Below are 25,951 nucleotides of genomic sequence, written 5' to 3'. Positions count from 1 at the left end.
AATAAATAATTTATTTTGCATCGAACTCTTTACGCAACATACTCTTTTTATTCTCATTCAACTGAAGGTTATTCCCGTGCTACTGTTAATAAGAACTTGACCTGGTTACAAGGATGGCACTATGCATGAATACCTACATATAACAAGAATAAACTTGTGTTCATTTGAATCGTTGGGGAATGATGCCATTCCTATTGCCTTTAATTGCCTTTAGATCTTAACTCTAACTGCCTCGTTGGTCTAGTAGTCTCATAGCGCGACAACTGTGCTCGAGGTCTCGGGTTTTGTGGGTTATAGAAATTTACTCAAAGCGGCCCATAGTCGAGCAGTTGGTGATTGATTTACCCGTGTATCGGAGAATACGTAGATGTCGGTCCAGCGTGGTCGGTCGATCAGTTTTTTTAATGTATAAAAAGTTAGCTGTATTTAATTACGATGATATCGGGTGGCACCAAAACAGCATAGGTATAAGACTTTCTACTAAAAAAGAAGATTTCATCCAACGCACGCATAATTGTATCCAATTGTAACATAAACAGACCAATAATTTATTAGTCCATAAAGCCGTGATGAAATCAGCTAGGTGCCAAAACTGCTATGCAGATATTTATATTACAAAAATGTTTATTTGATTTTTCATACATTTCCTGTACAACACATAAATGGGAGATTTAACCTTTATAATGTACAGATGAGGTTAGTAGAGTAAAAATGACTAGCTACTTTTCATGGTTTCACCTGCAACCCGGAAAACTTCTTGCCCTACCCGGACAAAATATAGTCTCTGTCGACAAGGGATAGTGTAGCCTCTCAACAGAATTTTTTTTTGATCTGTACAATGATTTCGAGGCTTTTTGGAGACAAACAAACAAATTCTTGTTTTTATATTAGTGTTAGTTTAGATATAGTAGTCAGCGAAGGTCTCCTAAATTTGTTTACGATCATGTATTGATAGGAATAATAGTTTCAAGATTGAAGTTATATTTACGGGAATATCTTAAAAGCTGTTAGGTTAGTTTAGATAAATTGGCAGAGTTATAATATTTAGGCTTTGGTGATTCGTTCAAATAATTTGTGATCCATATTCATTTGAGCAAAAGCCTGCCTCTTTACAAACAAGCGTGACAAATAAAATAAAAAAAAGCTCATTATCTCTAAGTACTAACACTATGAGCCATTTAAGATAACATAGCTAAAGTAAAAAGCTCAGCTTTGTTTCAACCGAGTTCAATGACCTGTCACGATGGTGAGCACGCAATGGAATTTTCCATTACGCATCCAGGCTTTTTATACGAGCACCACTTTATGCTTAAAGTAGGTACAGTACTCTAGATGAAATAGAGATTAAAAATAATTGAGTAGGTACTTTAAAGCTTTCCATGTTGCTTATATGTAGAAGATAGAAAAAAAATATTACATATTCACAATTTTCTTTTATTCAAGGATTATCTTTGGTCAATTCTCTTTTGCTAATTGCTTGTTATTCTTTTTGTTAGTTATAGTTTTTTTTGGGTTGTAAGTGTTATTATCTCGCAAATATTCACTCTTTTCCTTCTTTCATTTTCATAATATAGGTTTATTTTTTGGTTGAAGTAAAGTTAACGGATAATACTTAATAAGGGTCCAATCGTACTCAATATAATTTCTAATTACATATCGCTAATACAAGGATCGCAAAATATGTATATGCAATCAAAGAACCAGATATATATGTTACCGGCCGAACCCGATTTTAGGACAAACCAGTTTTGCCTAGGCTCAACTAGTTCTTCCTATACGCGTTAGGATTAACTAGTATAGCCTAGTCCAAACTAATTTGTCCTAAGCCCGATAGGACGGACCAGTTTAGGCTAGGCAAAACTAGTTGATCCTAATATCAATACGCACAGTCTAGGATAAACTGGTATGGCCTATGCAACAAGAACTGTTCCACAAACAGATGCCAGTGCAAAAAGGCAATGATACTCTGCAATTCTAAGTGCCACCAAAGCAAACCGTGTAAAAATAAATAACAATTTTAATAAGTAACATAATACTCGTATGATTATTGCTTCTTAAAAAAAAAACAGTATTATTTGTTATAGTGTGATTGTTTGTATTACCAATTATTATCCATAACTTTTAACGACAACAATTTTAATTTGAGATTTGATTATTGCTTCTATTTAAAAAAAACACTTACCTATTATTTGTTAGTTTGCTACATATATGTAGTATGATTGTTCGTATTATCAATTTATCCATAACGACGAATAATTATAGTTTAATAAAGATGATTATTTTTCTAAACACGGAGTAGTTCATTTAGTTCATCTATTTATTTAGACTTTTAAATATGTATATGTTTTGACTAGGCTATACCAGTTTATCCTAGAGTGTGCGTACTTATATCAGGATCGACTAGTTTTGCCTAGCCTAAACTGGTCCGTCCTATCGGGCTTAGGACAAATTAGTTTGGACTAGGCTATACTAGTTAATCCTAACGCGTATAGGAAGAACTAGTTGCGCCTAGGCAAAACTGGTTTGTCCTAAAATCGGGTTCGGCCGGTAACATATACATATAATTAGGTAAGTATAAGACACAGTCACTGTGTCCCAAATAATTTTACACCAGATCAACATAAAAATGCATTTAAAAATAAATTTTAATGACGTTTAAGCGCATGCTTTACAATGCTCGTTAAAAATTATTGCTCGACCACCGCTTTCAACCAATTTTACTGTTCAATAAAACAATGCTATTGCTTTTGATGATACAATGTTACTTTTAAATGTTTTAGAATATTTAGATCAGTAGTTTTTAATTAATTTTCAGTAAAATATGGGCGTGCATAGGTAATTAATATACTCGAACTCTTATGTTATTTAATTCCTGAAATTTTTGTTCCTGTTCATCTTACAAATAGACGACTATCGCAGTTGATATAAACAAAATTATATAGTTTCCTGACGTGTGACGAAAATTATACACTTCTGATTATTTGATACTCAAACAACTAAAAATTAGATCGCGATTTTCAGGCCCAAGTTCATCAACAGCATAAACGACTGTTTTTCTTTAACCTACTGTTTACTTTGAAAATTAAAACGTGAAAATTCATAATCACCAGTTATTTTAAGCAAAAAATATTTTTTATACTATAGGTACTATCGGTGAACTTGGGCTTTAATACATTCCATATAAATAACACCAATAAAAACATTATTTTATTTATCTCTTATTTACGACGAAATTGAATGTTGTTGAAACAAATATATGTGCCAGTATTTTTTATAAATGGCCATTATCACTATTAGATTTTTCCTTGATTTTGTGCCAGATCGGAGCGGATTTAGAATATTTATCATCTATACATAAATCCCATCATTTATCGTAACGGAAAATATAAATTCCAGATCTAAAGGCCATGGAAAATTCTATAAATGTGCCTGCGGGTGCTAATCATTGTTATTTTTAGATTGCGAGACATTTTGATGAGTTTTGTAGCCTTTAAAATATAACTGGGATCGATTTAATTAAGAAATTAGGATGGGCATTATCAGTGTAATATTTCCATTTATTTTCTGCCGTCTCAACGCTTCTATTTTGGAGCTCAATTTTTTTATAATTTTGGTTTTATGTTTTTTGTTTAATATAACAAAACAACAATACTTCAAATATCTCTATCGCTTTAAGGTTGGCTGTAAGAGAACCCAATTCGGGGTTAAGCTCGCCGTTGTACATAACTGTCTGTATCCCGTATGTATATACTGTTTAGTGTGCAATAAAGAATAAGAATACTTACTACAACTCAAAACAACACTCTCAGCGTTTTCTGACCAGCGGATTTTCCGTTCAGTTTTTCCGAGCGGATCGTACGGGTGGGAAAGCAAACAATTTACAACCAACGCAACGATTTTCAATCAATGACACGTGAAATCGCGCGCAGGTTTTTTGGCGCTAGGAATGTGTCGCGCGATAAAATACCGTGCGTAAAAGAAACGTAAATGTGTAAGCGCTGTTAAAACGTAAAATAGCAACATTCGTCTTTTAATAAGAAGTAATAGAACTAACTGTTGATCCATAAACCCACATCAGTATAACGTATCAGTCATAAAATAGATATCATATAATCCACGCGAAAGGGATTTGAACCAATTTCCAAATTGTTTATTACAAATAAACCTACTAAAAGCACCATTCCAAAGAAAATCTTCAACATATACCTAACTCGTAAAATATATTGACCTAAATATCTTGACGATTCTATAAAATAAACATTGAATGTTATTTACACTAATTTCAAACTCAATTAAAAAACTGTAAATGTAAATAACTTTTGCTTTTAGACTTCCAAATTGTGGTACAAAAATGTAAACAAATTCTGTTATAAGAGAACGATGTTTTTTGCTGAATATAAACTCAAGGGACATTCCGCACTGGGTATTCTTTCTGCCCTTGTGATGTCCTTCTGATGTCACCTAACTTACCTGTCCTATACGTACAAATATTATAAAGCTGAAGAGATTTTTTGTTTGTACGCGATATTCTCAACAACTCATGGGCCGATTTGGAAAATTATTTCTGTCTTAGATAGCCTATATACGTATCTTTATTAGAAATTAAATCGAACATACAAATCCAGACTAAATAGCGTTAACTGGAAATATATTATTAGTAGGAAAACTAACGTAGGCGCCAACGCGAACGTTTCACCAGACAGAATATTAGGAACTCATTTAACGCTCGTAGACTTTTGGTAAATAGAGCAGAAAATTAATTTCTGACTGTACATTATCACTCGATAACCCGATTGGATGTTAGAGATTATTTTTGGAGATACTTTCATAATTAATCTATATTTAGTAATAATGTGGATCGACCGCGGCTTCGCAAGGCTCTATAAGACTCGTATATATTGTTTTTTTACCTGGATCTTTTTTGATTAAATGACTGGTCCTATGATAATTTTTATTTATCTCTTTCCAGGAATTAACGTTTGCGCCTTGGAGAACTGCCTTATACTACACAAACTGCGTGACAGTTAAATACCTGTCAAGCAATCAGAAAACATTCACGTGAGTAAATGGAAAAAATAATACAAATTAATATGCCTCATAATATTAGAAGCTGATCAGATTGTTTTTTTGGACTTTTTAATCTCCGGAATTAAGTATCTTTCAGTGGTAGATGACCTATTATCGGAGAAGGCTACAGGATACTTTTTAAAAGTAAGTAGTTCTCTCAGAACGAGGTCGAAACCGCGGGAATTGAGTAACATAAATAATTATTTACATATTGCCAAAAGCTCATATACCCTTTGTTCCGAGTTTATTCCATGTTCACAGTTTTTCCGCGCATTAAAATAATTTCAGTGTCCATAAATCTTCAGAGATAATTACTTTATCCGACTTTTACGAGCGAGTGTAAATGCTACCTGTGTTTTCGTATGAAGGTCGGGTTTGATGTTGTTTTTTTTATACCTGAAAGTTGTATTTTTTGGCAATGCAAAGTTTTTAATGAGTCTTTTGGAGAAGCTTAGTTTTGATGAGGTTTTTAGTAGATTGTTTGATTATATACGAATATGGAACTTCCATGCATATAATCTGCATGTTAAAGATATAGGACCCTGGTGTTAACAAGTCTTAAATCGCCAATCCGCCTTGAGCGCGCGTGGTGATTAACGCTAAATTCCTTCTCTGTATGAAAAGAGTCCTGTGCTCTGCAAAGGGGTTAAGGGAAAAATTTATTAATAGAAAAACAAGTACACATATTTTTGTGCGTACGATGATTTAATAAACTAAATATTATGATAATAATCAGAAGTTGCAACTAAATTCGTCTCGTTGGCACATATGTGAATGATATCAGCTGCCGTTGACGTTAATAGCCATAGTAACCCATATACTTGCGTCAATGACCCAATATTGAGAGAATATTATGTACAAGTGACATTTTCATGTTTAACAGTATCGTAAACTATTATTAACTAGGATATCTACAAAGTTAATATGAATGAATTAAACCACAAATACCGCAGTTGACAAAATTGAAGTTTGCTGAAAAATAACTAGTGCGCATGCGCAAAGCTGAGCTGAATTCAGAACAGCAAAGTTATTTGAAAAGAATATGTTTAAAACGCCCTATAATGTTTTGTTCGTCTACATCATCATGCTCCTGCCCTTATCACAATTTTATTAGGGGTCGGCTCAGCATGTTCTCTCTACATGATATTGACTTATCGTTAAGCCTTTCGTTGTCGTATCAAATGGTACTCCTTAAAAATTTTGCCATCACAGAAAATTGCGCTTGTCGCTACTCGAAAACCATAATATTATTTAAATACCAGATTAAAAAAATCGAACACAGACTTAAAACTATTTAAACTAAAATTTTCAGCATTACTAGACCACTTCACTAGAATAGAATGCACGCCAATGACCCCACAGGCGCATTGCTGGCTATATTTACATTTAGTCCAGTGCACTTTATAGTAGTTCTGTAGTTATATTTATACGTAGTCTGCTGCATTTTATGGCATCGTCACCATCTGTGCCGTTTCACGCCTTGAAGTTCTTTAACGTGCCCTAAAAACTTGGTTAACCTTCGTAATGTAAATAGGTTTAATCATGGGTATGATGAATGATGAATGGGTTTAATGTCTCGTTGGTGTAGTGGTTGCAAAGTATATACGATGAGCTCATGCTCATCGACTTCATAGTCCAAGGTTTGATCCCTGGAATTCTATGGCTAGGAATGGATAAAGTTTATTTTTGTAATTCTACTTAATGTTACACATCAGTGTCACTTTTATATCGAATCATTCAAATATGGACAAATCGATATGCCCAATTATAAGTGTCCACTTATTTTTGTCTAATATTAACAGTCGAGTGATAAATAAAAGATTTAGATCTTTATCTAGAATGCTATTAATAAAAATTCTATCAATATCTAAGCCTGTATTCCTGAGTCGATAGATAATTAACTATTCAGTCTGCAACCGAGGGGATTAATTAAACTAGCACTATTAGCTAGCTAATCATATAAATATTGTAGACCATTTTCTTTCGAAAACTAATTGTCAATTTTGGTCAGAGGTCAAATTGTGTCAAAAGTAATAATGTATATTACAAATATTTAAGATCTGGTTTTGATTTAATAATTTTGAATTTCGATTATGACATGATATTTACTTGGCAAGGATCTTATAAAAAGCGCCTTTTCCTGTTCACGAACCTATTTTGTCTTTACAAATGTGTATTTTCCTTTATTATTGTATACCTATATCAATCTTATCACATAATACTTATAATCCCATTGGCCTACTTACTACGCTTACTTTGCATATTTCACAATATAGGTAGGTACTTGAGAAGATCGCTCAGTACAAAGCCCCACTTTATCTCACACACATGGAATCTCAATTATCTAAAGTACACACATTTCATACCATGTGGCTGTACTAAGTATAATAAGACCATTCGATTTCTATGAGCAAAACTGCGATATAGGTACTAGCTTACAAACCCGGATTTGCATGGGTATAAGTTAGATATATGCCAATGGGTCTGTCTATCTATTGGTGAAACTCGCATAAAAATGTATTCGGCAGTTTCTGAGATTTTTCCTAAAACATTGACATGTTAAGATTATTTTACATGTAGAGAATACGAAGCATGTGTCTTTGAAAAAATATATACGTGTTTAAATAAATTACAGAAAGATATGCCATGAAAAACTATTCTCAGCATATTAACAAGTACACTGAAATAAAAAAACAGCGTTCCAAAAACATGATACATATTTTAGTCAATTTAAAAGTCTTGTTCAATTAAAATACAGATATTACATAATTATTCTAAAAATATGATTTAAAGCAATTATCTTGGCATTTGTCACTGCTACAAGTTTTCGATTAAAAATACCGACGGGGCCTTATTCTGGAGATTTTCAATTTTTTATTTACTCACGCGAGGTTCTTTTTTTTCTTTAATTATATTTCTACTTATTCTGTATTTGTATAGCGTAGTGTAAATTAATTTATTTTCTTCCTTTCTTCCTATCAGTTACATAATTTTGTAACGTTTCAATAATAGGGCTTCTAGAAACTTGTACACGGCACCTATTTTAAGAGTTAGTTAGTACAATATTATTACATAACAAAATTCGCTTTTCATAAACTAAACTGGCTTACATAATCTCCATTAGCCCATTACGTAAGTTTTCAATCATTTCAAATAAACAATTTTGAAACCTAAACATAGTTGAAATGGCATTACATTTAAACAATAACCGTTTTCACAATACTTTGAGTGTGTTTCACATTATTCTGGATATTGTTTGTGTAATAAATCAATACTCATACGTATGGTATTTATAATATCTATCATCTTAGTTGAAAACGTGTTTCATTTTTAAACGTCCCGTATTGAACGTTACTATATTATAAATTGCGACAACAACTATATCTGTTCGTTGCACTTTCAATTAGAACACTATAGATATACCACAAAAACAAATAACAGTACTGAAGCAATTTAAATAAGGAACAGACAACAGCACATCAACCTACTTAAATCTGTCCAATTTCTTCCAAAGATTTCCAACCTTACCACAATATTGGAATATTAATATTCGATTGGTAAAATTTGGCAGTTTCGAGTAGGTTGACCTGCTAGCGCCTGTATACAGATACTTTTTAGATTAATGTTCTTCGTCGATCAATGGTCACTGCTCATCTGATATAGAAGTACCCACGACGTCTACTGTCTTCTGTCGACCTCTTATATATTGATGCCTTCTCGATAGTAAACGATCACTATCGAAAAGAATCGTTTACTATCGAGTTGGCATCGAGTAAAAATCCAGAATACTCCCTCTACTATGACTAATATTCGTTCTACAAAAATAGCACACCGCTTTAATTTTAAATCCCGTTGACAACGTACGTTAAAGTACCACTTTTTTATTATTTGTTTTTGTGGTAATTTTATTTCAGAAGACACAACTGGCCCGAGTTGAATAAACATATTTTTTCACTAGACATTTTACGTCGCTCATAATTTTTTTACAGTGGAATTGCTCCCGACTTTGACCGCATAAATTTTCCACAAGCTGCTCGTCCTCGCTTCGAAAATTATGTAATTAAATAAACTCGGTTTAATATGTTATTATCACCATAAATCTTTAAAAGAATCTCGATGAAGTTCCAGCCGTTTTCGAGATTAGACAGGGCAAACAAACATTCTAAAAGCGTCTTGTTCAAGAATTTTTCAGAACGTAAACAAGCATATAATTCGTAAGGTCACATAAAGAAACTGGAATTCGATAGGGTTTAATATACATTCCGGAAGAACGGTTCTGTTTTTTGTTGGGCGCCACTTACGAAATAACATTTGTGAATAACATAAATCGTTTTTCGCTTTGCGTAAACACCTTTGATAGCCTTTTAAAGTACTATAGTACCTACTTCAATGAAGGCATGTTTTAAAATCTTTGCTAGAAAACCTACCCTAATTATTATGAAGCTGAAGAGTTTGTTTATTTGTAAGCACCTTTATGGAAGTTTGCATAAGTGAATGTGGAATTTATAGCCTCAATCTTTCTTAGAAATTGGAAATTGTATGTTATATATGTTCTGGGAGATGTGACCTCATATCTGGCAAAATAATCCTTTTGGTCCTTAACAAATTACTCATAGTATACAAAAGTGAACAAACAAAAACAAACCCCACTAATTACAATTCAAATAAACAGCCAACAAATTAGTGACAAATTACCTTACGTACAACAAAAAACTTGGCATTAATCATCAAGAATATTCATCACCATTTAAAAACTATATTCATCACCTATCAGGAATCGTAGTTTGTTGAAAACGATCGCGATAACTCATCGACAGTTGAATACGAGCCAAGAAGTAATGATCTGGCTCTATGGCTAGTCTCGATAATATGCGTTTGCGCATCGGGTTCCGTAATCGATATTTTACAGTAGTCGTCTCTCTACTATATCTATCTGTCTGTCTGTTGTCTCTTCACGCCAAAACTACTGAACCGAGTTCAATGAATGATACACAGATGGGCTAGTAGATACCGGAGGGAAGGACATAGGATATTTTTTCGACGTGGTTGAAACAGTTCTTGTGGAAGATAGTCTATACTAATACCTATAAAAAAGATTTTTTTTTGTTTGTTTGTTTGTACCATGGAGGCTCCGAAACGACTGAATTGAATTGAAAAATTCTTTCACTGTTGGAAAACTACACTCTACTCTTCCATGTACTGTTTATTAAAAAAATTATACATTTCTCATGAGTTAGTATGACATCACGGAATAATTTTAAACTCCACAGCTTCAAAGTTGGCTCTGTAAAACCTAATCGGTGAAACACATTAAAAAGATTAACGCGTTTAAACATAATCGCATTAATTTTGAGATGAAAGAACTTGGAATAGGTCATTAAAGATCACCGCATCCGTATTGGCAATGTGTAAGTACATTATTTTACATCTCAATTTAAGATTATAGTAACTGTGCAGCAAATTAAAAAAGAAGAAAACTAAAGAAGCTGTTCCTCGCAGTTTCAGCCAGGTCCTGGGAAAATGATTTCCTGCAGATTGATGATGTAACCACGTAAAAAGTAGCCTATCCCCAAACTATGCTTTTTATATCAATCTTTTTAGCGTGAAAAAGTAAAAATATGCAAACATCCGAATTGATTGTGATCTTACTCTTTTTTAGGAAATCGGTTAAAGATGACTCAGTTTTGCATATAATATTTCTTCTTTAAAACTGACTTCAAGTAACGGCGAAATCTTTTGAAATGGTTCTAAAAGTCGATGGCAAAATAAATACAGTCAAATAACCTGTAGAGTGCAGACACCGACTACTAGAGCGATATCAAAAGTTTTATTTACTTAATCCCTTTCAGAGTTAAACCTCGTAATGTATTGAAAAACTAAGTACTACTATTAGTCGTATAAACCTCTTTATATTACAACTGTCTGCCACCCAGAAACATAATCCATTACTAAGAGCCCACTATAATTGTTTGATGTGGCAGCCGCGGGTTGGGCTCCTGCCAAACGGGTTCCGTACGTAAATCGTAATAATATCTCCAATAACAGGCGTCTGTCATACGTCATGGGTCGGTAAATGATTGGAATTGCTCGTAAACCTAATTGGTCTTTGTTGGTTTTAGATGCCTGTTTAGGTAATCCTGAATTACTAGCTTTTGTATGATGTAGATTCTTTTTGTATGATACATTTGAATAAAATCATTCTAAGTACCCGTTTTAGGGTTCCGTATGCTAAGATCCTTCCAAATTTTGATTTGTTTGCTCTTTCTGTTCGACATCGTGTGTGGTACGGAACTCGCCATGAGCGGGTCCAACCCGCACTTACTCGATTTTAATTTTGCAAAGCAATTTAATAACCATAATTTAGTATTTTCTATAAATTATAAACTTATAGAAAATACTTATAGACTGAAGAAAATGAAGAAAAAACTACTTTTATGTAAGTAGGTAAGTTTCTTAACAAAGAAGCACATAATTTTTCTTGCAGGAAGTTTTTAATAAACGAGCCGTGACTGGCTAATAAAGCTTGAAAATAGGTCAAAGATTTTTATTGTGTAAAGTTTTGCAAACAAAAATGAAATTTATTTCAAGTCCCATAAGGTTACACTTAGCAAAGTTCTAAGAAAGGTTTATTGATATACAAGGTTGCATGTTTTTTTTTTTCTTTTCGATTTATTTGTAAGCGGAACCCTAAACCAAAAAATTAATAAGATATCTTAGTGAGCTACTCCTAAAATCAGCAGTCTACTAAGAGACAAAACACATCCTCTACAAATCAGCCATTCTGGAGGTTAGCTATACTCCATTCAAAATAACATTAGACATTTAAGTAAACCTTTTTTACTGTTTGTTCAACCGATTTTGACTTCTATTCCGTAGACAAAAGAACGGAATTGAAAGCAAAATAGTGGTTACAATACCAAGTATTTACTGCAGCCGCCATTAATCATACTACTAACGCAATAGAAGTCAAAATCGGTTGAACAAACAGTAAAAAAGGTTTACTTAAATTTCTAATGTTATTTTGAATGGAGTATAGAGCAGATAGATGTAATAATTAGAAACCTTTTACGTGACGTACCTAAGTGTGTATAATAAACATTTGTAATTTTGATATTACAAACAAACTTACCAATTTATTGTCATCTTGCAATTTTTGTATCGTGAAGGCATAATCTCCAATGACCTAGTTACTAGATTCTAGTATATTGAATTGAAACTTCAGCTTATTTGTGCTTATTGCAATTTCTTGACAATATAAAATTCTTGAAGACTCATATTTTCCAATAATCCGTTGTCACGGATACTTTAAGTTTTAAGAGCAAAAGGCAAAAAGCTTTACAGTATAATGCCGAATGTTTTATGACTTCTTACAATCAGAGTTCATGACTTCTTACAATGACAGTCAATCGTATATGAAATACAATACTTTAGACCAAAGAAATCGCATTTTTTGTCACAAATATCGTCGACTTTGGACAGAGAATCAGGTTTTAGTACACCACTTTTGAAAAGGAGTTTTTGGATACTCTATATGTTACTTACTTAACTACATACACCGAGAAATAATGCATTTAATATCAACAATAAATTATCTGAGCGCAATTGCAATCCAGACTTTACTGCACGACCTAAAACCCATAACACAATAACAATTTCCATAAATCCATCCTTTTATATGCATTTCCATCAACATGGCAACTAAAAGCCTTTAATATTTCAGTGCAGAAACACACAGACTCAAGGTGAATGACCTGAGTGCAGGATAATGCAGTTCACTGATCGACTGATGGATGCGATTGCGAATTCGGATCGCGATTGATCGATACCTAAGTTTTATTTAGCAATATACTATAAGAGGATTCTTTTTAGTTGTAGTAGATTATTATGATACTTTTGATAGTTCTATTTCATGCAATGAACTTGTAAATAACGGGTTTTATTTTTTACTTTAGATACACGATGTCAGGTTTGGCAGTCTTAACTTACATAGGTAGGGTAGCCTACATTAATGTATAATAAGCAACTCCTTCGAGGGAACTGCTTCCCGCACGCGGATAAAAAGATTTGGCGTGAAAGCCAGAAGCCAGACAGATGTATTTATAATATTAGTAATGATTAGTGCATGATTATTTTTCATGAGATATGTTACGTTGAACAAGCCAGTTCAGGTTTAATCAATCTGAAAAGTTTCGCTTCGTAAAATATCAAAGAGTTGCTGTAGCTGTATTTTGCGTAGTTTTAATTCAAAATTACTAATTAACTTATTATTGTGTCGATACTCTTGCGCCATCACACCTTCCAAGTTCTGCGTGCTGTGCTGCTGCTGCCGCTGCGGCTGCGGAGAACCTCAAGCGGCGGAAATATAGTGGCCTTGTCGGAAACTATATTTTCGAACCGTTTGGGGTTGAAACCCTCGGGTCGTGGGGTCCGAATGCCCACATTCTATTTAAAGATCTCTCAAGGCGGCTGGTTGACGCTTCTCGTGACCAGAAGGCTGGCTATTACCTCGGACAAAGAATCAGCATGGCGATCCAACGAGGTAATGCTGCCAGCCTCTTGGGCACGCTCCCAGTTGACAGCGATGGGGACGAATTTTTTGACGCTTTTTAGTTGTTTGTTTTACTAGGATAGTTTTTGATTTTTATTGTAAATATGTATTGTAAATATCTGTGTAAATAAATATAGTATTATATCACTTATTATTTTTATAAAATTAAATATTAATGCCCTGCTTAGAAGAAACCTCCCATTCAATATTGTTTTCCCGAAGCGAGCTGTTGACGGTTTTATCGGGTCGTTCCGTTTCAATTAACGGCTGCCAACAATGAAAGCTTTTCAATTATTATTTATTGAAAATGTTTTAGGTATTTTTAAGGGAAATGTTTATTCCATTATTAAATATTAGGTTTATTAGGTTATCTGTTGTTTATAAAATACAAGTTAGTAAGGTTGATTGGAGTTCCTTTTTCCTTGTTGTCCCTTTCCTTTTACGTTCAGCAGTGGACGGTAATAGGTTGAAGTGATGATTATTCAGTTTACGCACCTGTGGCAAGAGTACCTACGGGTAGGTATTATGCATTTAAACCTTATGTACCTATTCATGACAACGATGTTTCATATTACCTTACGTTGCTTGGAAAGGCTTTTCAGCTCAGTCATTCTTTACTCCTCCTCAAAGACCAGTATGATGCCGTCATACAAAATATAACACGTCATAAAATCTAGACGCTCACGTAAGTATTTCAACCTGTAAACCAGTCACTATTTACAAATGTTTACATACATTTAACCCCCTAATGATAGATGCGCGTAAACCAACAACAATTTATTTTCTTAACAAGTGTAATGTTCGCACTACCCACAACTGCGAGGTGTTATTTAAATATTGTTGAGGAATAAATTTACTAGATTATTTCCTCTAAATTGTGGATTTCTTTCAGCAGGTTCAAACAAACCGTGTTATTTGAGATCGAGTCTTTCAAATAACACATCGGAACTCAGTCATTTCTTTCTTCAGGAAAGTATTGATAAGATCTTTACTTTCTTCAGTAGATAAACAAATAAAAGCTGACTGGATTAAGAGTTTTCCTGTGACGTGAAAGGAACCGAAGCTACTCGAAAGAAATCTCAGTTCTATTTGTTTGATGTGCACACAGACGGGAAGGAATAAGAAAACGTGTAGGTAAAGACGATACACTCGGTGCACCTACTAACGACCAAACTTTATACTATTCGTTCCATAAAAAAATAAGATTTAATCACTTGGTTACAATGAGACTTCTTCGGAAATCATGGAAATATGCACTTGTAATTTCAACCTATTGGAAAATTCAGAGAAATCTTTGTACAAACGAATATGCCAGTCGAACATTGAACCTCCATTATTGAAAGTCGTTTAAATACCTACCAATCAAAGTAGGTACATAACCCAGCCTCCTGGTAATCGGTACAAATCGACCCAATTTGACTTCCGATCTACCCGATTGAGTAGCATCCGACTCAATACGGATGTATCAAGCCAACGTTTACAAATTGTAAACATCCCGATTTGGAAGCAATTCGTTCAATCTAGGAAATTAATCAAAATCAAATTGTTTTTATTTCAAATAGGCCTTTGCAGGCTCCTATGAAACGTCAAATTAATTAATAGCTCTTTTTAGTTGTGGTATTCAAAGGAGTTTTTCATGATTTTTTCAGAGCTTTTTATCTTACAGAGCAGCATGTCGATTCTATAAAATATCACAACTCACTTCGACATCACTCTCACTTCGACTTCGATCTAAAGGTAGAATTCCGTGGACGCGACAATAGTCAACCTATGAAAATGTATGGCACCGTTGCCGAGGCCCGTGACAGTCGCGCGCGGCCGACGAATTTCGTAAGCTGCTCGCGGCATTGTCAACAATTTAATTCTGGTTTTACTAAAATTCTATAGATGTTATTAAGCGCTAGACCATGTTGAGAAGCGTACGGCCGCCAGCGGCTCACGAAATTCGTCGTCCGCGCGCGACTGTCGCGGCCCTCGGCAGCGGTGCCATACATTTTCATAGGTTGACTTTTGTCGCGCGCGGCTGCGACAATCGCGACCCACGGAATTCTACCTTAAAGTTTCGTGATTGACATTGTCAAACTACACTAGCGCTACACTATCGAGCGTGTTGACAAGTTGAACTAAATTAAAGTCGAGATTTTGACAGATCTGCCAAAATCTGTCTATCTATAGGGGAGGTAGGGGAGAGATGGGCAGTTGGGAGACATGATCAAATCAGATTAAAAGGGGGGGGGTCCTTTTATTCTGATTTGATCATAGTTTTTATTGGGTAGTTTACGTTACCGACTGGTAACGGTGTTCATCCATAGACTATCTGTCATTTCTGTGAGTTGTCAAGAACAAACACTCGTAAAAGTACTTAAATATTTTGTTGCGGTTTCGGATCGTTATAAAGAGAAAACTAATGAAAGGTATGTGTATTTTCTATTATTAATGATTGATTGTCAAAATCTCCAGTTACGATTATAGTAAGTCGATGCAATCCACACCTATTATACCTCTAGAAGAGGTACTACAGCAATAGTTTATGGGCCCCACGTTTTTATTTTAGTCTAATATGACCGGGACCACCTACGTAGGTTGACAGGTAAGTAACTATTTTTTATTTTCTAGTTTTCAGTGCACATAAGATAAAACCGTTTTACTTAAGTTTTTTTACCGATTTTTTTTTTATAAACTAAGTCAAAAGTGTCCAATGCTCCCTATGGTGGGGAGGCTTGGACATACCATGTAATGTATAATTTGTAAATTTTGTTCTTCTTCTTCAGTGAAAATTTGTGAGGTTATAAATCTGCGCTAAAATCCTTTATAGAATCTTGTTTCAGGTACCGTTGCCAACTTGATCTAGGGACTCCATATTTATCAGCTGTTAATTTTATTTTTAACCTTTTGATACCTCTTGTATTGCTCGTTATATTAAATCTTTAGGAATTTCCCGTCGCAAACCATTCTTTTTAACCCCCGACGCAAAAACGACGGGGTGTTATAAGTTTGACGTGTCTGTGTGTGTGTATGTGGCATCGTAGCTCCCAAACGGATGATCCGATTGTAATGCGGTTTTTTTTGTTTAAAAGGAATGTCATTCGGGAGTGTTCTTAGCTATGTTTGGTGGAAATCGGTTCAGGTCTTCAAGGTCATCAGCTCGTTTGTTAGGTGTGATAGGAATGTTACACGCTCAGTTTACTTGCAAGCATATGTGGGATCTAAAATTTGAAATACTAATGTCTTCTGGAACCACTGAGCTGGTCTGCTGTTAGGACACGAAGATAGGAGACGTAACCCTGAACTGCCTTTTAGTAAACCCACCGAGTTTGGGCTCGTTTAATTTGTCTTGACTAGTTTTCTTCATGTTTCTAATTGACGAGAACCTAATTCTGGAAATGGGATGTGGCGGATGAAACCCTAGAATGATATATAACCCTGGATCAACAAAGGTCCATCTTTATTGTTTCTCAATCTGTGCAATTCTCCCAGAGCCAGTTTGTCATGAGGATTGTTAAACAGCTTCCTTTGGCTGAGATCGCATTAGCGAACCCATCATAAAAAGAAGGAAACATTAAGGAGCTCCTTTAAAAAACCATGAAATAAAATAAAATTATAAATTAAAAAAAACCCCCGACCCAAAAAAGTACGCAATTATTATGACAAAATGTTATAAACGATAAACCCTATAAAAAGCAAAAAGTAACTTTAAACACTACGTAAGTACCAACTAAAGCATGTCAGACTAAACAAAATTTTGACGTGTCGACGGTTTTATTTAAACCGTTTAAATATCTCGTAATGTTGAAACTGATTGTAATTTTTAGGATAGCTCTTTGATTTTATAAGAAATGGCAATAAAAGTTGATTATCTGTAAAATCTGATTTTTTATGCAATAAATGTGAAAAAGTGCCCATCCCTCCCCTACCTCCCCTAAAGTATGAAATGACATTACGAATCGAAGTGAAATGCGAGTTGTTGATCGAGTTTTATAGAATCCCAATACAGTCCTTATTGTCTTATAAGTCGTATCTTATTAAGTTCAATTCAGATACAATCTGGTTATGGAAATGTTTATTTATATTGTAGGAGCCTGCTTTATTTTTTTAAATATTTTTATGCAAACTCAATACAATTTGATGTGCATTCGTATTTATAATAGCAGCAGATAAAGAATAAAATCAATTCATAATATCACAGCTCAATCACACAATATACTTGACAATTCTGCGTGCATATCATCGTTTCCCGGACGGACCGCGCCGTCTGCGCACGTTTTCCCACGGATCATGAATGATTTAAACGTTTCCATTAACCGATGTGCTATAACCAACAAAATACAAGAATTTAAAGAATATTAATATGTACTTCTGTGACAAAAATACAATAGACGATTAGTTGTACCTAATTAATACTCATAAATCGATCAACGATCTTTGCGCCAAATCTCTCTCCTGTCAGTCGGATTGCTGCGGGATTGTTCGTAAGAGTTACCGCGGCCCTGGTACATTAAGGGCTTAAGAAGGAACATGGTGGGTTTTAGTCAGTAAGGGTATGACATAGCCTCACGCTGCTTTTCCATAAAACAGTCATGTCGGATTTATAAACGTCCCCCATCAGGCTAGGAGCGTGAGCAGATATTGTCAATGTTTTAAAACTCTGCCTTTTTTGAGAAACGAATAGAAGCGAAAGAAGTCTAAAATAGATACTTTTCTCACTACAGACGGCAGGTCAATTACGCACAAATTAATTTGTTTACGTTCCAAATCCGTTTGTTTACACGCTCCAAAAATGAGTTTTTCAAAATTGTATGTATCTCTTCCAGATTTCTTTTAGACTCGTGACGTAATCCAATAGTATACTTAGTTAGGTATTGTAACTAAACAGTTTTATTTTCGATTGAATAAAAAAAATGGTAGGATGTTCTTTACTGTTAAACCAAATTATTTGCAAAAATCCAGGCTTTGGAATTGTCCCATCTATCATTTCAACATTTTTGGCAGTCGTATTAGAATTGGTATTTAGAAGTTAGAAAGTATGACAAGACAACCAGTCTTAACAAAGGGTATCAGTTGCCCGTACAACCGGGTTGAAGAGGTAAGATAGGCAGACGCTCTATGTAAAAAACTGTTACTTAGCTGCATCAAGTTATAACAGAAGTCTATCCCAATAAAGTTGGCGTATATCGCCATTTACACCTTACCAAAATCCCTAATGTTTAAACAATCCTTCTCCCAAAATATCCGAAACAAGAACACCCACGGGTCTTAATATGTCTAGTGACGTCACAGTCCAGGTCGTTACGTAATAATCCGTATATTATGTCATGGCAACACATAACAGTGCAAATGGAATCAAATAGTACGAAGGTTTTAATTGTGTTTAGAGTTTGAGCGGATGTTCTTGGGCGGTGCAGGTTGAATCACGTCATGTTGTGACGTGTTGTATGCACTGAAGTGTAATTGCTGTGATTGAGTGGTGTTGTTTTAAAAACAATGTGGCAATATGTTAATTTTGCCACCGACTTCTGCAAGAATTTTAAAATGCTGTGAATGAATTTTCTGGCTCCGGAACCTTGTTCGATTGGTCTACTAAACTCTAAACACACCCTGGCGTAGTCAAAAGGTTATCCGACTTTCAAAGAAAAAAACGTATCCAACGTGGCAATGACAGCGATGAGTTTTTCGACGCCGTCTTTTTATAATTATTTTTATTTAATTTTAGATAGCAAAACAATTCAAAGAAATTAGTTAGGTTTTACAAATTAATAACATCTCTAATGAAAAAAGACAGTACCTTCTTTTGTCTTGTTTATTTATTTTTCTTTCTTCTATTTTTAGATTACAATATTGTAAAGCTTGTTTTATAAATATCTTATCTTTTATACAAAAGAGTCTTACCTAGCGATCATTACACAGATATATTGAATAAATATTCTTTAAGCTGTGAATATATCTTTCCTATTAGTTGAAAAACTATCATATTATCACTATTTAATATTAGAACATGACCGTTCCAAATGGTCTAATTTCAATAAAATTATAATGTGATGTGTTTGTTACTAAAATCAACAATATGTTTATACAACGTGTTACAAAAGTATTCAAAAAAATATAATAAATTAACACAGCCACTAACTAACTCACTAACATCACCAATCCTTGCGAAATGTCATATCATTTCGTGTAAATGTAGATAAGATACATTGTAACATAGCTTACAAAACTAAATGCTTTTTTAATTTGTTATTTTGCGGTAATTTAAAAATTGATACAACGATTAAAAAACATGATTAGTTGACTCTTTATAACGGGCCTCTTTACTTTGAGCTTTATGAATACTTTTGTAACAATCTGTATGTTTTGTGATGTGTTGCAAATAAAGAATAGTAAATAAATCTCCCAGATATGATATTTTTATTTATTTCTTAACACTGAACGTTGTTTTTTTCCTTTGTTTGTCTGTGACTTTTCATCATCTTCTTTTTACATATCTTTCGTCAACTTGAACTTTATAGTAATTTTCCTGGATAGTCGCATGTATGATCAAATTTTTTTACAATACCCGTTTAAGAAAAATGCGAATGAAGAGAATAACCTTTAATAAGTTAAAGGTTATTCTCTTCATTCGCAGCCGTTCCCAAAATTCAATGTATCTGTTGTTTTTCTTACAAGTGTAGGATTTTGAACCCAAGCCCCAGAAGCCCCATACAAGCAATGACAAAATACTATGCCTAGTAAGAAACCAACAGAAAGATTTAAAATTGGTAATAGCCGTTTATCATCACTAACATTCTCCTGGATAGTCACAAAGTATCCTCTTATACTAATAAATAGCATTTACTCTAAATAAAATAAAAATGAAATGTACAACATATAAAAACCTAAAAGCTTCTTATTTTTCCAACTTATAAGTATTTATTTTAGATATTAAACTTACTCAGAAAAATAAAAAATCAGTCTTAAAACGTTTTTGATTATGCTTTTGTTAAATTGCAATTATAAAAAACTAGTCGTTATCCATATTTATAAACCTTGAATCATATTTTCGGCCACATTCAGCAATGGCAGTTTGGATAAATAACTAATGAATAGATAGTTAACTCAAGTAGTAAAATGTAATGACTCAATCTTGAGCCAAAACAAATGAAGATACTTCTACAAAATAATGATGTCTTGTTATTCCAACTTTCATTCCAAACTATATAAAAATACTACTAAACTTCGAATGTTGACTTCAACGCCATCTATCGGGAAATGGCCACAATCACAACGTCTTACACATTAAATATTTTTGAGATTACAATATGTTTTGTACATTCTCTGTCAAAAACGACTCTATTGCTTCTGCGGTATAAACAATAATGTCTATGCAAAATTGCACTTCTTCAAAAGTACCAAAATTAACACAATAACATTATACAGGCTAACCATATGTTGGCACCTATTATATTCTTATTTTTCTGAATAAGCGTTTATGTATTAGTATTATATTAAAAACTAAGTTTCGTTATAAACTGTGTTATAAACTAGCTCCTGAATTTTCATTCTCAGCATCAGCTTTTTGGCTGGTAATAATTTCTTCACATGAGGAAGAAGGCTATTAAAGAAACCTATATCTTCATCCTTTGTTGGCTCATTAGATTCAGTAATAGCACTTTTTTGAGCGTCATCATCATCATCATAGAAATCTGTCTCCATGATGACAGGTTTTGTGTCAAATTCGTCAAACTCATCTTCTTTGACATTTACTTCTGCTGGTTGTTCTAAGAAGAAACTACCGCTTTGGTCAGCGTCATAGTCCTGTGTGTATGAGTCTTCAGGAATTTCTGTACCTTCGTAATCATTGAACTGGTTGGTGAGGAATTGTAGCTTGGGTAGATACTCCCAGTCTGATCCCATTGGTTTCCTTACTTCTTTCCTTGCTTGGTCTCTCAGGTATTTCCACTTTAATCTCGCTTCGTCACCTGGAAATTAATACACATATCGTAAGTTAAATGGCGAACAGTACCAATTATTACGAGAATGATCCAATGGACAAAAAATACGGTAATGCATAATTAACATGCATGATTAACATAAAAACAAACCGATTTAAGTATAATGTTGTTTGTTTATTTATACTTTTAGGTAAGTTGACGCTAACTCTATATTTGTATTATTATCTTTATCTTTTGTGAAATATTGTACTACACACCTACTAATCTAATCCCACGTTACCACTGAAACTTTTGAAGAACACGTGGTAGATGTTTTTTTTAGGCAAATATCTCGGAAACTAATGAACTTTTCTCATACATAAGGGTGGCTCAATTTGTTGCTATTAGGCCCTTACGAATACATGTCGAATTACAAGTAAATACCTATGTACCTGTAAAGGTATGACATAAAGATAAGTCTAACTAAACAACAATTTGAAATATTATTAGCTCCAAAATACTTACGAGTACAATCCAATTCCTGAGCAATCTCTTTCCAACTCTCATCAAGTTTGTACCAATTATGATGTCCTTTCAATGACCTGTTCCAAATAATATCCCTAGCTCTCACTAGTTCTATCAGCTTATTCATATCCACGTCAATAGTTCTTCTCTTATTCATTAATAGCTTCTTTCTCATCGTGTACCCTAGTTTAGGTCTTTTGATAGATTCATCAAGGGAATTAAATACTTCGTCAGCTGTCGTTTCTCCATCACCTTCCTCATCCTCAGTCATGAATTGGTGATGAATGAACTTCAACTTCTGGAAGTGTGGCCATTCGGATTCTGCTGGTAGTTTCTTCATCTCCTTCCTGCATTGGTCTTTGAGATTCTTCCATTTTTTGCGGCAGTTGAGACCTGGAATGTTTGGGATATTTTTTTTAGATTTGGAACGAATGTTTATGAATTACCTATAAGTAATAATTTGTGTAAGTTTCTAAATTAATGGAATGGTCCCTATATTTTCCTGTATTAATTATGTAATGTGTAATGTAGGTACCTACTTAAACGAAAAGGGGCTTGGAATGTACCGTAGTTAGCAATACAACGCTTAACACATTAACCTTGATCTTGAAAGCAGTATCTATTTAGGTCAAGGTCGGATCCTATATGAAGTTCCTATTATGTAGGTATGTATCCATTCCAAAATACTGCCAACAGCACTTGCGAAGTTTCCAACATTATTTCTTATCCAAACTACCTGTTCTAAATAAATCACAAAGCAATACTAAACTAAATAACATTATTCGAAGATTAATGGCCGTCGCATCAAATGTAATTCCGCCATAACCATGTATCGCGCACATCTGCTATCAATGTGACGCGAAACCACAACAAACGGAATATTATCAACAGCGGGCTGCAGCGAGCCCGCTCACCGGCCATTAACCTTCAGCGAGTGAAACGCAAAACGCTGTACTCACTCGTCGTCCCAACCTCCGCGGCCACCTCGTTCCAATACCGCTCCAACTTAAACCGATTCCTGTGGCCTCTGTAGCTTTTGTCCCACAAACATTCCCTTGCCTGGACAGCCGCTATCAGCTTGTCCATATTTTTGGTTCGAGCACCTTTAGCTTTAGCCTTCATTGTGGAGCGGGCGCGCAGGCGGTAGCGGCAGCGAGGACGGGCGCTGCGAGCGAGGCGCGGCGCGGAACTGACGGCAGCCGCCCGCGCCCTTCCCGTGCACCGGTGACAGTCCGCTTCGCTCCGTCGCCCGCTCCGAGATATCGCTGTCCTATTCGCTCGCCGCGTCGCTCCCCTCTCTATGCGACACGCCTTGACGACTCCGATCCACTACTACACTACCACACTTCCCAAACGCTCGAGACTTCACCATCCATTGCGTTTTATTCTCCCACTTTAAACACGCACTCGCGAAGTTTCACGGCTATGTATATGGTATTTTTGAATTCGGTCGTGTTATGTAAGGGTGTGGTGATATCGTGGTCGTTACCGGTTAGTAACAATGGTCGCAGTTGAAGCGATCTGCGCGTTGGATTATTCGTTCAATAATACGTCGTAGTGTGGACTAAAAGCGTATACAAATCGCTTATTATCGAACCAAGCGTGTGACACCTATATTTGGCGATTTTTGACACAGATCTTGTTTGAGCGTTTAATTTGTTTGGTGAATTTTGTTTTATATGCGTAGATGATTTAGTTTAAGGTTGTTTCCTTGATTTTATTCAAGAAATATGTAAGGTACTTTTGCAATAATTTTATACGGTTGAGATAAGTTTTATGTACGACATAAAATGACTTGCAGCGTTTTACGTCAACCGGAGGGTGTTTTTGAAGAATCTTAATTCCGGACTAAGAATTTATTTAATCAGTGCTGAAAAGAAATCAAAATATTGACCAAACATGACGCAATTTCCCTTCCTTCTATAACCTGTGTCATATAATCTAGCAGTTTCTACGAAAATACAGCAAAACTCACCCTGCGCTTGAAACTGTATCGAGTGATGAGCAGCGATGCACCGATGATACTAAAGTCCAGCATCATTATGTCACTCACTTTTCACCTTCGTCACTTTTAAAAAGGACATTATATTTCCTTCTGTTCGAATAGTGTGTATATTTTATTCAGAGAACAGTATCATAACCTTAGAAACTTAGATCCCTCTAATGTTTTTGAGATGAACAGTCTGTTTAAAATTCCTGAACTACCTATTTTTCTATAAATCGGATGTTTAAAAAATTCTTAGGTACATGATATAGGTACATTCAACATACCTATATGTATATATTTGGGGCCAGAAGCTTAAGCCCCCATTTCGTTCAATTTAATTAAAAGCAATTTTCAGGGGTATCGGCCACAGGTGCTTCGACCACTGGGAGTCAAAGCCACTGACCCTATATTTGCCCCCCTACAAATGGCTACATTGAAATAGATAAATTCGCCTAAACCGGTAACCTTTTGGATTTATTTACCACTTATGTACCACTTTTTATAAACTATAATAAAACAATATTGATAGATCTTTTATGGCCTATCCAGCCTTCTCAAGCAGACTGCAATATCATATCATAAAACCACTAACTCTTATATTTAACGAGCAGTTTATGTCTAGACAACCCTGTTTATCTGCGTTTGGATCATAAAATTTTACTTTTCATTTTTTTATTGACTGTTTTTGTAGTACCTACTCGAAAGTATTTCTCCTATGCTTTTTTCGCGTTTTCCGAACAATTTGCACACAAGTAATCTAGACCCTGAGTAGGTATGTACTTGTACATAGGCTACTTTTTATCATGTTTTGGGAAGTTATCCCAGGGCAAGGTTAACGTGAAAAATACCCCTAGGAAAAATTCGCCCAAGAAATAGGCAATTTTAGGTCTTAGCTAATTTAAAATTTAATTATAACTCTTTTAAACTTTGTAGCCACGTTAAATTTTTAAAACGTCTGGCCCGATGAGACAAACTTTGAGCGAAGTTTGAAAATAATTAATCGAGCTAGAATATTTTAAGTTTAGAACTAAGCTGAGTACCTAGGTAGTATGAAATATTTTTTCCTTATTTCTTTCAAAATATTAAACACTAGCTATTCCCTTTACGCATCCAGATAAAAAGAAGTCTATCTCCTCGCCCTAGATTGCCTTATCTTTCTACAAAATCTTATTTAAAACCGTTCAGTAATTTTAGTGTAAACAGACTGACAGTTACTTTCGCAATTTCCAATATTAGCAAATGATTTTTTGTAACACACTCTTTCTAAGAATATAAATCTATATCTGTATTCATCTATGTATATCATCATATGTATATTCGTGTAGGTATGTAAGTATATCATTTATCTATCTGAATTTTTACCACCTTTTAAACTCCTACAATACCGATTACATACACGGACGAAACCGCGGTACTCTCTAACACTTTACATAGTACAATGACGTCACAACACTAAGATAGCACTTTGTTAGTGACAGACCGACACACAATGGCATTCATTCGTTACTGACACTTAAACAGTATACTGAAAGCCTAGCTAGGGTAACTAGGAAGTCTAGAAATAATCTTAGGAAAAAATCTGAGAAGGATTCCTGCAGATTTACTTCTGTGCATAAGTAATGTATACAGTAAAAAATAAAATATCCCGACGAATTGAGAACATCCTCCATTTTGGGATGTCGGTTAAAAAGGAAAGGAAGTGGATGAAATGCATTTCGCACTTTCAACTTTTTGAGCGAATAGTGCCTTCTCTTCTCCTTACCTTTGCTTCAATTTTTTTTCTTAGCCTTTGCTGTCCCACTGCTGGGCAAAGGCCTCCCCATTTTGCCTCCACACCTCTCGATCTTTTGAGTCCTCCCACCAATCAGGGTTGTATATGGCTCCTCCACCACCTTCAAATTAATTAACGTAAAAAAACCC

At 34.6% G+C, this 25,951-nt stretch overlaps 2 protein-coding genes across 3 annotated transcripts in view; one reads left to right on the top strand and one right to left on the bottom strand.

Moving 5' to 3' along the window:
* Positions 1 to 25,951, top strand: part of LOC110372647 (uncharacterized) — a 56,081-nt gene that overhangs the window by 9,074 nt on the left and 21,056 nt on the right. For both annotated transcript variants that reach the window (XM_064041785.1, XM_021329525.3), the window contains exon 2: positions 4,970 to 5,058. The gene's annotated coding sequence lies outside the window, so the exon portion shown is untranslated. The remainder of the gene's footprint in view (positions 1 to 4,969; positions 5,059 to 25,951) is intronic.
* Positions 19,399 to 23,312, bottom strand: LOC110372650 (uncharacterized). Its single transcript, XM_021329530.3, has 3 exons — positions 23,004 to 23,312; positions 22,045 to 22,437; positions 19,399 to 21,567 (listed from the first exon to the last, which is right to left on the bottom strand). The coding sequence occupies exons 1-3, from the start codon at positions 23,164 to 23,166 to the stop codon at positions 21,101 to 21,103; spliced, it is 1,023 nt and encodes a 340-aa protein (XP_021185205.1). The 5' UTR covers positions 23,167 to 23,312; the 3' UTR covers positions 19,399 to 21,100.

Source organism: Helicoverpa armigera, chromosome 26 (genome assembly GCF_030705265.1).
Source record: "Helicoverpa armigera isolate CAAS_96S chromosome 26, ASM3070526v1, whole genome shotgun sequence".
NCBI lineage: Eukaryota > Metazoa > Arthropoda > Insecta > Lepidoptera > Noctuidae > Helicoverpa > Helicoverpa armigera.
Note: the sequence above shows the minus strand (reverse complement) of the source record. Positions and strands in the feature narration are given on the sequence as shown.